Raw genomic sequence first — 12,322 nt, 5'->3', positions numbered from 1 at the left:
AATCAACATCAAAAGACCCACTAAAGTTAATTGGCTGTTATGTTACAGTCAGTTGCAGATGAAAATTGACTGCTTGTCCAAAAATACAAGCACCCACTTTTGGGGACACGCCTCCTTTTGGCACAGAAAATATTACCCTGCAGTAGTTACTCAGCTTCAATGTAGCAGACAATGGCCATGGTTGTGATGGGAATCCATGGAACAGAAAATGAGTGCCAGTACTGAAAAAAAGCAAGGTTTCATATTCTCAGTGTTAACTCAGCTACAAAGGGGATTCTTTTGGTACTTTCTTACTTCCCCAGTGCAGTAATGATGACATAGAACTGAATCACAAGCATTAGGGCTGTTTAGGGCTCATCAAAATGACTTATCTATAGGACCTTCCTCAAGCACATCATTCAGCACAACTCAATGAGGCAGTACAGGATGCAAAGCCAGGCTGCTGGCAGCATGAGCAGCGTTATACCATTAGTGACTTCTCAGCCACAGTGGAACCTTACAGTGGAGGAAAACTGAACTTTGGCTACTGTTCCACTGAAGTAGTGTCAAATACTCTAGAGGGCAAGGTTATCAGTAAACCCTAATTTAGGGCTTAGGGGCATGTCATTCAAGAGGAATTTGTTCAAACTAATTTGCTTTAGACAGAAGTGGTGTCACTCATCTCATTGCCATGGTTTTCGGCCCTATTTAGAGCCTCATAGAAAAAAACCAGAGATCAAGATGTTGAGAGGCACCAGGGAGATCATGTTTCAAGAGCTCTTGACCAGGACAGTACTTTACACTGGCTCTTGGTTTCTGAGTCCCCAGTCCTGCTTCAAGACATGATAAAGGAAAATTTGAGAACATGAGCAGAACTTAAAGTATTTTCTTACCAAAGTTTCCCAAGCTGTTCTCTCTTGTATCTACTTGCATCTCTAGGATCTTCACTTGCTGCAGATCATCTACCCCTGTCAAAACTTTCTGTAAAAATAAGCAGAGATATAGGTGTACTCTTACGTAACAAACCAGATGACACAGGAGCAAAAAGGTATAGGAAGGTTTTCAACTATTGCTCTGTCAATATATACTCAGGTCAAAATGGCTAGACGTGTGATCACATTGAAATAAATTCAGTACTCAAAGATCTTTCTTCCTCGTTGTTCTGAATTATTCTAGTCTCACATAACTTGTATTATACATTGCTTAAAGAGTCAAGGCTGAAGGTTACATTCAAGCTGCAAATTGACAACAGACCTACATGCCAATTAACTTAATTTAAACAGCATGTCTATGCTTTAAGATTTGTATAAGTCTTATAGCAGATAGGAAGTGTTACCCTTAAGTGTCACCCGTAATCGAAAAGGCACTAGGTAGTAAAACTCAACAAAACACACTATGAAAAGGAAACATTATTTTAGCTCAAGCAGCTCACTTATCTGAAAGAAGACACCACTTACTACCAGAATTACAAATTCCTTTGAAAAGGTCTCAGCAATAGAAATAGAATCCTGCAAAATTTTTCATTATTTTTGCAAAATCTTAGTAATAGGATCAACAAATGCATTAAGCAAGAGTGTGTGTGTGTGAATGCAGGATCTTTCCTACCTTATCACAGGATCTTTCCTAATATCCTAATGTCTTAGCTGATACATACATGTAGATTTTACCCTGGCAGAGGTAAGCAGGAGGACAGAAACAAGCAGAAGCTACACACTGAGGAGAGAGGTAAGCTCTAGGACAGCCAGTGAAAACTACAGCAAGGCTGTGAAATCCTAAGAGACCAGACTGCAATTCCACAAACAGCTGAAGCCATCTCACATTACCACTGCTCTCATCCCTTGTTCCTTCCTGCTATGACCCAGCTCCTCTCTGCCCAGCTTCCCTCATTCAGGCTGTGTGTCCCACCACCTCCTTTGCATCAGCTTTGGGTGTTTAGAGGATCCTTCCACGCACAAATTCAACAAAACAGACAAGGAGGGAACTCTATCCTTTCTTCTTGATGGGTTAGTGCTTCACGGAGGGGTCTGAAACACTCCTTGAGACGTGAGAAACAAGGCTTTTATGTCACAATAACTGCCTGAAAGAGCTGACAACATGCATAGTGATACAACTGCTAAATTTGCACCTTTCTATGTTAAAAGAGATAGGCGTGAGGCTAAAAAAATCCACTTCAAAGAAATGGCTGACCCTGGCATCAGATTCTCCTCCTCAATGACACAATCAACATCAGGGGTCGAAAGTATTGCCACCTGCCTTTTGCTCCTCTATTTAAGATGAAGGCAGGAAGACATTCAACAACATCCACATACAGGGGACAAGTTTTCTTACTTTTACAGAATCACAGAATCACGGATTTGCAGAATGTCAGGGATTGGAAGGGACCTCGAAAGATCACCTAGTCCAATACTCCCACTGGAGCAGAAACATTTAGATGAGATTACACAGGAAGGTGTCCAGGCGGGTTTTGAATGTCTCCAGAACAGGAGACTCCACAACGCCCCTGGGCAGCCTGTTCCAGTGCTCTGTCACCCTCACTGTGAAGAAGTTTCTTCTCATATTTAAGTGGAACCTCCTATGTTTCAGTTTGCACCCATTGCTCCTTGTCTTATCATTGGTTGTCACCAAGAAGAACCTGGCTCCATCCTTGTGATACTCACCCTTTACATATTTATAAACATTAATGAGGTCACCCCTCAGTCTCCTCCTCTCCAAACTAAAGAGATCCAGCTCCTTCAGCCTTTCCTCATAAGGGAAATGCTCCACTCCCTTAATCATCTTTGTTGCTCCATGCTGGACAGTCTCCAGCAGTACCCTGTCCTTCTTGAAACGAGGGGCCCAGAACTGGACACAATATTCCAGATGTGGTCTCACCAGGGCAGAGTAGAGGGGAAGGAGAACCTCCCTCGACCTACTAACTACACTCCTAATAGGACCCCAGGATGCCATTGACTTTCTTGGCCACAAGGACACAGTGCTGGCTCACAGTCATCCTCCTGTCCACCAGGACCCCCAGGTCCCTTTCCCCTACACTGCTCTCCAACAGGTCGTTCCCCAACTTATACTGGAACCTGGGGTCGTTCTTCTGAGATGCAAGACTCTGCACTTGCCCTTGTTATATTTCATTAAATTTCTCCCCACCCAACTCTCCAGCCTGTCCAGGTCTCGCTGGATGGCAGCACAGCCTTCTGGCGTGTCAGCCACTCCTCCCAGCTTGGTGTCATCAGCAAACCTGCTGACAGTGCACTCTATTACCTCATCCAAGTTGTTGATGAGTATATTGAATAGTACTGGTCCCAGTACTGACCCCTGAGGCACCCCACTAGATACAGGCCTCCAACTGGACTCTGCCCCATTGACCACAACTCTCTGGCTTCTTTCCTTCAGTCAGTTCACAGTACACATCACTAACTGATCATCCAGACCACACTTCCTCAGTTTAGCTATGAGAATGCTGTGGGAGACTGTGTCAAATGCCTTACTGAAATCAAGATAGACCACATCCACCACCCTGCCATCATCTATCCACCTTGTTATGTTCTCATAAAAGTCAATGAGGTTGGTCAAGCACAACTTCCCCTTGGTGAAGCCATGTTGACTGTGCCTAATGACCCCGTTATCCTTGATATGCCTTGAAATGGCACCAAGGATAAGTTGTTCCATCACCTTTCCAGGGATGGAGGTGAGGCTGACTGGTCTATAGTTACATGGGTCCTCCTTCTTGCCCTTTTTGAAGACTGGAATAACATTTGCTTTCCTCCAGTCCTCAGGCACCTCTCTTGTTTCCCATGACTTAGCAAAAATGATGGTAAGTGGCCCAGAAATAATTTCAACCGGCTCCCTCAGCACCCACGGATGCATCCCATCCGGACCCATGGATTTATGGATGTACAGATTGCCTAACTGCTCCCTAACCCAGTCCTCATCAACCGAGGCAAACTCCTCCATTGTCCTGACTTCCTCTGGGGCCTCAGCGGTACAGGGCTCCTCAGGACAGCCTCCGGCAGAGTAGACAGTGATGAAGAAGGCATTCAGTAACTCTGCTTTCTCTGTATCTTCTGTCATCAGCAAACCCACCTCATTCATCAGTGGGCCTACATTGCCTCTGGTGTTAGTTTTATCTGCCATGTATTTGAAAAAGGTCTTTCTGTTGTCCTTGACCCCTCTCACCAGGTTTAATTCTAAGGAGGCCTTAGCTTTCCTAGTTGCCTCCCTACATTCTCTGACAACAACCTTATATTCTTCCCAAGTGGCCAGACCCTCCTTTCATGATCTGTAAACTCTCCTCTTCCACTTGAGCTTACTCAGCAGTTCCCTGTTTAACCACGCAGGTCTCCTGGCTCCCCTCCTTGATTTTCTATGTGTTGGTATGCTCTGATCTTGAGCCTGGAAGAAGCAGTCCCTGAATGCTAGCCAACTGTCTTGGGCCCCTTTATGTTCAAGTACCCTGTCCCATGGGATTTCCCCTAGCAATTGCTTGAAAAGGCCAAAGTTGGCCCTACTGAAGTCCAGGGTTGCAATTCTGCTTGGTATTCTGTTCCTGCCACATGAGATCTTGAACTCCACCACCTCGTGGTCGCTGCAGCCAAGGCAGCCCTCAACCTTTACTGCTTCAACCACACCCTCCTTGTTAGTGAGGATGAGATCCAGCAGCGCTCCTCTCCTAATTGGTTCATCTACCATTTGCATCAGGAATTTATCATCAGTGCACTGGAGGAACCTCCTGGACCAAATTAAATTGAATGTAATGAAAAGGTTACAACATTCTTTAGTTTGTTTAACAAGGGGAAAATTATTCATTAGAAGGGAATGCGTAGGACCACCTCTGTTTATGAGTTTGGGGAGAAAAAATAACCACAAGAAGAACACACAGTTCATTTTGCAAGAAAAAATGATGGTTGCAACATTTCTACTCGTCACGTGAAATTCGTATTGTGAACAAGCGACTGCAACTTCATTCACTCTGATGGTTCTACATCTTCTTACAAAGGCCCAAATGTAGTCTGAGTGTAACTGAGATGACGATTTCAAAGGACATGGTGTCCTGAAAAGGCTGAGCATCCCTCCTTCAGAAAGTAGCTCCCTTTGTAAGGTCTTTACTTGGACTCCTAAGAAACTGAGTTATCCAAAATCTTCAACTGCTTTTGAATAGTTTTTAAAAAATTGTGATTAAAATTATTTTTAATTTATTAACTGTGACTTTAAGCAGGCTGAGCCTAATAGAGCTTCTAGACTTTCTTGCCTCTCCACCAGAGTATCAGAAACAAAGGTTTAAGGTGAAAACTTGGGAGTTCCCAATGGCATCCAGAAATGTACTTTCTCTGCCCAGATGTAGCCACCACATAATACAGTTTTGCTCCTGCAAAGAAGGCAAGCTTAACATCTACAAATTGCTTTCTACAAGATCCCTCACTGCAAGACACATTTTGCAGTAATGTTCTTTAACAGATGACACTGTCTGTCACATAGCATGAGACTATGTGAGAAATAAGAGCTGGCTGACACCTTGCCACACAGACAAATAGATTGCTGGACTTGGACACAAGCTTATTGTTATTAAAGGAAACTTCTCCTGAAAACTACCTCCACCCATCAAAATAGTCTTAAGAGCCTACATGATTAGAAGACAGAATGAGAAGTGGTCTCAGAACAAGTGATAAGCTTAGGGTCATACACCTTGTCAGTAGAGCAACAGAAGGTCCTGGCACCACAAAGAGCCTTTACCTTTCTCTTTTGCTGTCTTCAAGTTCCCTACACTCTGTCCTTTCCCCTGCTGTATTCTAGACAGCCTCCCTTCATAGTTCTGCTCCTTGTTCTCCTCTTTCAACATCCAAGCATAAAAGCTGCATAAAGTTATATTTGCTCCTCTTCTAGGGTTCACTATTCCTTTTCCTCATACCAGGGATTGCCAGTGTGCTTCTTTGCCCTCATTTTCCTCTTCCAGATCCACCATTTTTACTTTTCCCCTGTCTGAGAAATGAGCTGCTTAGCACATCTGTATATTGCACTGCAACAGCCAGAGCTGTGGCTCCACTGCTGGAAAGGATTATTGGCTTCCATGACCAGCTCTTTGAAATATAGATAGCTGCCTTGAAGCATGTGCTAATCAGACGCAACAGACTCCATGTGTTCTCGGTCCTCACTCCCTCATTCTGCTTTTCCAAGAGTCACTGTGAAAATGGCTGTCCTTCCATCTGCTGAAGCTAAGCGGATGCTTTGAGAATTGAGAACTGATTGGCCATGGGATGCAAAAGCTACCGTACTACATGAGGGAAACAATAAACACTCTTGGGTTGAGGATATGAGCTTATTTAAAGGCACAAGAAGCACAGAGACCCAAGGTGTCCACTGCAAGCTAGTTAGCCAGCAAAAGGTCAGGGCGGCAGTTCAGGAGAAGGTTACACAGCAAATGGTTCATGTAGAAGACAGTTCGGACACTCCTACTCACCAGACACCTTTCTTGGCATAGTGGTGCAGCTGGAAGTGTGATATGTTTCATGTGTCACAGCTAAAATTCTGGAACCAGGAACAGGGGAGATTTAGGGAAGGACGTGGAAACATTTAAAATAAAGATGAAACATATTTAGCAGGATCTCCCTTTTATGTTGTTTAATTTCAAAGCACAGGAACATACAGCAAAATTTGAAAGAAGGGATATTTAGGAAGAATTTTGCTGCTATAGGGTAGCAAACAAACAAACAAAAATGTCATGGCCAGACACATTGAAGGGATCATTAGCTTGGACAGAGATGCCTGCCACTGCATGAGCAGAAGTGATGCTAAGGCACTCTGCATCTCTTTATTCGTAGGACCATGCCAGGCCTAGGACAGGCTCCTGCCCTAATTCAGGGGCACCCACTGTGGTGTCAGGTAATGACTGCCTGCCCACAGCTCAAAGGCTGTTTTGACAGCCAGGGACAGAAGGTTTCTCTGATTGTGCCCCAGGAATGTTTACAGACAGGAAGGTGCTGTGCCATCTAGAGATTTCTTTGGCTGTTTACAGCTGCTCAGATTCAATGTAGAACAGCCAAAAAGGGACCAAGGATCTGTTCTAGGCAAAGAGTTGGATATACTCAGTTATTTTACATCAAAAAGAAACCTTGAAAAAAACTAACTATAATTCCAGGCTGATTGTTGATGTCCAGAGAGGATTTTGCTTGCCACCCATCTACTGCCCGGCAAGGTAGGTGCTGGTTAGACAGAGGAGGAAGATGTTTTCTGAATAATGAAACACCAAAATCTTTCTGGCACATGATGTTCAAGAAGGCGGCCTGACAGCTTGATTCTGGGCAACAAGTATTATACTCCACCCTAAATTTGTTTATTTGAAAGTATAAATTCTCATGGTAAAGCACTGCACAGTTCTTTGAAGATTAATAAATGCTAAGTAAAACAAAGATGGACAAAATTCACTTTACATTTTCATACTTCCTTCAAAATAAGAGTGAAACTATATTCTATGAGACCATGCAGAAGCTATTGGTAAACAATTTAGCCAGTATTTTAAGCAGCAGCTCCAGGATGGCTCACAAACCACTCCTGTCATACAAAACATCTGGCCAGTATCTAACTGGATAGGAGGCACTTGCGTGGAAAGCTTTTACTCTGATTGACAAGAAGAGACAATAAGTATTCTGTAAAAAACTGCAAGAGAAAAATACTTCACTACTGGCAGAGCTTTCCAGCTGGCAGAACAGTCACCTGGGGATGCTTAGAAATCCAGTTCTGTGGATGGGTTTCTGTTAGATGGAGATTTGTTGTTGAACCAGCCAGGCCCAAAAGAATTTCAAGGCCACCTTGGAAAGCTGAAAACAGGACCTGCTGTGGGAGAGAGGCATTTCTACAATAACAAGGCCTCAACATGACGTAAATCAACGGACCTATCAGCAGTGAGACTTCAGTGTGTGGACAGCTCGTGAACATAGATGATATCCAATCAGTGAATGCATGCTTGGAGCGTGGATGTGTGATCAAAGAATAGTTGCATATATAAGGAGGCTTGTTTCTGTAATAAATGGCTCTAGCGTGATTCACATTGAATCGAGTGCAGGGTCCTTTATTCACTCCAACACAGTTCAAGTCCCACTTGCAGCTCTCTGTAAATTCCTTAATTGGCAAATAATATCTGTTAAATTAAAGCTGCTGTATACGACTGATTTCTTCTCTCTTCCCTAGATTTTTCACATACTCTAAAAAAAGTAGATAAGCTGCTGAAGAGCATGTTGCGTGCAGCTGTCAGAGAAGCATTTCCAGCTGTGCATTTATTTTGCTAATCCTGGTTAATTTGGCTAAGACAGGAATTCCTGAGTGGTGAATTTATTTTCTTTTAATACTACACCTATATGCAAATACCAGATTCATGTCCATTCATGTGTTCATTACTTTTTGCAGGCATTTTATTTCAAATTCCCAACTGGGGTATAAACTCTCTCTGCACCAAAACAAACAAACAAACAACAACAAAAAAAACAACAATGCAACCAACCAAAACCAAACACGTTGCTACAAGTACAACTAAATATTTATTCTAAGAAGAAAACTACTAAAATGTTAACAAGGTTTTGAGTGATTCTAAATCAAGGGATTTTCAATGAAAGGGAACAGAACTTCCCTGTGGTCCCATATGCAATCTTCCTTTCAAAATGGCTACATCCTGAAGATTCCCATAATCACAACATTTGGCTGTATTTCACTACTTTCTGCATATAAACACATTCTTCTCTCAGCTCAGATGAAGAGATTAGCTAGGCATTCAATCTGTGATAAAGATCTTAGATGAAGGCAATAATTATGACATTTAATAGTGGTGGATACATTAGTTAAAATGTCTTTATTCTCATGTATCACAGTATGTTTGGGATTGGAAGGGACCTCAAAAGATCATCTAGTCCAATCCCCCTGCTGGAGCAGGAACGCCTAGGTGAGGTCGCACAGGAACATGTCCAGGCGGGTTTTGAATGTCTCCAGAGTAGGAGACTCCACAACCCCCCTGGGCAGCCTGTTCCAGTGCTCTGTCACCCTCACTGAGAAGAAGTTTTTTCTCAAATTTAAGTGGAACCTCTTGTGTTCCAGCTTGATCCCATTACCCCTTGTCCTATCATTGTTTGCCACCGAGAAGAGCCTGGCTCCATCCTCATGGCACTCACCCTTTATATATTTATAAACATTAATAAGGTCCCCCCTTAGTCTCCTCTCCTCCAAACTAAAGAGACCCAGCTCCCTCAGCCTTTCTTCATAAGGGAGGTGCTCCACTCCCTTAATCATCTTGGTTGCCCTACGCTGGACCCTCTCCAGCAGTTCCCTGTCCTTCTGGAACTGAGGGGCCCAGAACTGGACACAATGTGGAAGCACCTAAGTAATACAAATGGATCTACATGGACAGGCCCTTGCCTAGTCTTGCCATGTCCAGTTCAGCTCCCCACTGACCTATACATACTGGGGATTCACAGTACTGACACCTTCTCTTTTTAAACCAGTATCAAGGATCTGGCGCTGCAAGATGCTGGGAGACCTCCTAACTACCATAAACTTCAAAGGGCACGTGGGGTAGCAGAAAACGTATGGGAGTTTGCTGATCTCCCAGAAATAGCCTGTATCACTTCTGTAGGAGGAGACCAACTCAGTTTTAACTATGCCCTGAATTAACACAGAGGGCAGGAGAGGACAGGATAGTAGATATTCTTAAACCAAATTTAAAGCAAACATTGATGTAAAGATTTACTTTCCCTCACATAGATATAAAAAAGTCATACCACAACAATAATTTTTTCTGTCTAGCAATTAGGTGCATAATAAGTAGCTACAATCATTGCGCAGTGTTGTCACTGAATATGCAAAACTCAAGACTGTAATCTGCCACTTTATGTTAGCTAAGCAGCTATGACTATATGCAAATGAAAATATGTTTTTTTTTTCATTAAAGGCATACACATGTGTGTGTATGCATGTAAATATAAAGATTTCTGATGTGGCAATTTGAATGTAAAACATCAGATGCCTAAGTAGCAAGATGAACACTAGTGTAAGAACTATAACTCTTCACTGTAGCAAAGGCATCAGTGTTAGGAAAATAACATATAAAAGGAAAGTTTTGAAAGTAAATGAGGCTTTGTAATTTTTTCCTGTTCACAGTATTATGTTTACTATTATCTGCTACCTTGAGCAATCCGATTTAACTTTGAAACTAGCTGTGCTTTGAGCAGAAGAGGGAACAAGAAGACCTCCAGAGGTCACTTCAAACCTTTCTTTTTAATTATTAATTTTTAAACGGTTGTATAATCCTAATGAAGGATTCAGCAAATATAAATTCAGTCAGTTACTTCCATCTCCTTGATTCCACTTAATTTATCAAGATTCTGCACTTGCTCCCTTGATTTCCACTTGTGGGTTTGTTTTTGGTGTTTTTTTTGTTTGCTTGGTTGGTTTGTTTGTTTGTTTTTTCCCCTCAAATCCATTTAGCTTACAACTGAGAGGAAGCCTTCCTGCCAAGGGAAAAAGGAAATGATTGAGTCATTTCAGCAAGAAGCCAATCTGTTGTTCCAGGACCCTCCAGGATTTTCTTCTCCCCATGAGGATGAGTGCATACCATGTGAAATACACTCTAAGCTCCTGAGCAACAAAACTAAACACCACTTCTGAACACATGTTCCTAAGTTTAGAAACATGATTAATTGGAGCAGGATCAATAAATAATGAAATAAGAATACTTTCTTTCCTCTAAAGATCAGACACAAATGTGACTAGTTTTGATAATGTGACAATATCTGGAAGACATTTGATCTTGTAAAATGAGTTCATGCTGAGAAGTGAAGTGCTTCTTGTAGACGTCAGGAAAACATCCTTTGCAAATGGTGGTGAGGGGAAGTGTGTTAATAGAACAAAATAAAGATCTGATTCAAGACAGGTGGACCCCTTAACTTGTGTTCCTCTACACTTAAGTGAGAAATCTGCGTCACAGCGCTAATCAAGTTAAAAATTAATTGCAATGTATTTCCCATTAATAGCCAGTTTTCAGAACAAAATAAGAATGTGGAATTTGCTCACCTTGGTATTCTACAACATACAACAACAACATGTAAGCACAACACAAGTACAGGCAGAGCAGGGAGCTGGAAATAATAGGACAGGTACAAACAGAAAAGCAAGAATGCCTGTTCACACAGATGAAGATTAAAGAGTACAACAGAAAACTGAACATTGATACTAGCAGAAAGAATAAAAATAAAATCCAATTATACCAATCCTTGCATCAAAAGCTTTTGACCTGTAGCTTGGATGAAGACTACTCAAATATAAAATATAAAATACATGTCATTGCCACAAGAGAGATGGCAGCAACCAGAAACTACAGAAGATGTGATTAATGTAACAGGGATATGCGATCACACAGGATTTCAAAGTGAAACAAGGCCATGAAAGACCATAAACCCTCTAGTGAGCTAGCATAAGATTTAAGTGAGGTGAGGATCTGCTATGGAGAGGAGGACAATGGATAAGCAACCAGTGGTTTTGTAGAAGTTGTCTTATGTGCTATGGGGTCCGAGGAGGAAACAAACAAACAAAAACACAACAACAACAACAAATTTTAAGACAAACTTTTCTCTCTTTGGAGGAAAACAACTCAGTAACTGGAAAAAAAAAAAAGAAGGAATACAAGCATTACACCTTTTAGACAGTCCTCAACAACTAGGACTGCTGATGTTTTCACTACTAAATAGAGAGCTATCCCCCTGGAAAAAGGACAAAATAAACAAAATGTGCAGGTACAGACAAGACTATGGGCTGCAACCCAAGGCGCCCAGTCTTCACAGATTCTGCACAAGCTAGACCTTCCACAGCCTCCCCTGGTGCAAGACAGCACATTGCAAGGGCAAAGAATAAAGCTGAGTATATATCTCGGAACAAAAACCTTCCTCAGAAATCTCCATCAGGTGTACAGAAAACTGCCTATGCAACACTGCAAAACTGGAGCTATGCCCTTAATTGAATGGAAAATAATTTACTGAGCATGTATTTAAAAAAATCTATTAGTTTCCTTCTCAGAGCACTTCAGTGAATACAATCAATAACTCCTAAAATATTCACAACTAAAAGACAATCAAGAATATATTGCAAATTTATTGATTTAAGCAAAACAACCTTTCAAACAATTTGGTTATCAATGGCATATGGTTCCTTAAAAAAACACGCACATAAAAACTTGTTTCAGGCTAGAAGTTTCAACAGTGTCTCTATTTTTACATTTGAAAATTCAAAAGAAGTAAATTTATGGAAGGAACGGTTTCCATTTGATGAACATAAAGGTCAAAGAATAGACAGATTGGATATGTTAATAAAACAAGCTATA

General features: G+C 41.8%; 1 protein-coding gene across 22 annotated transcripts in view; it reads right to left on the bottom strand.

Annotated features, from left to right (window-relative positions):
• LRRC56 (leucine rich repeat containing 56) overlaps nt 1-12,322 on the bottom strand; it is a 68,014-nt gene that overhangs the window by 43,733 nt on the left and 11,959 nt on the right. For 18 of the 22 annotated variants that reach the window (XM_065065022.1, XM_065065029.1, XM_065065030.1 and 15 more), the window contains one exon: nt 873-960. The exons of 2 other annotated variants lie outside the window; for them this stretch is intronic. In XM_065065022.1, coding sequence (XP_064921094.1) covers nt 873-960 — 88 coding nt within the window. Of the gene's footprint in view, nt 1-136; nt 222-872; nt 961-6,424; nt 6,493-12,322 lie in introns of those variants that run through there. 2 more of the 22 variants (XM_021296643.2, XM_065065040.1) reach the window with 2 other exon arrangements.

The sequence above is a fragment of the Columba livia genome, chromosome 5 (genome assembly GCF_036013475.1).
Source record: "Columba livia isolate bColLiv1 breed racing homer chromosome 5, bColLiv1.pat.W.v2, whole genome shotgun sequence".
NCBI classification, from domain to species: Eukaryota; Metazoa; Chordata; class Aves; order Columbiformes; family Columbidae; genus Columba; species Columba livia.
This window is presented reverse-complemented; position numbering and strand designations above follow the sequence as displayed.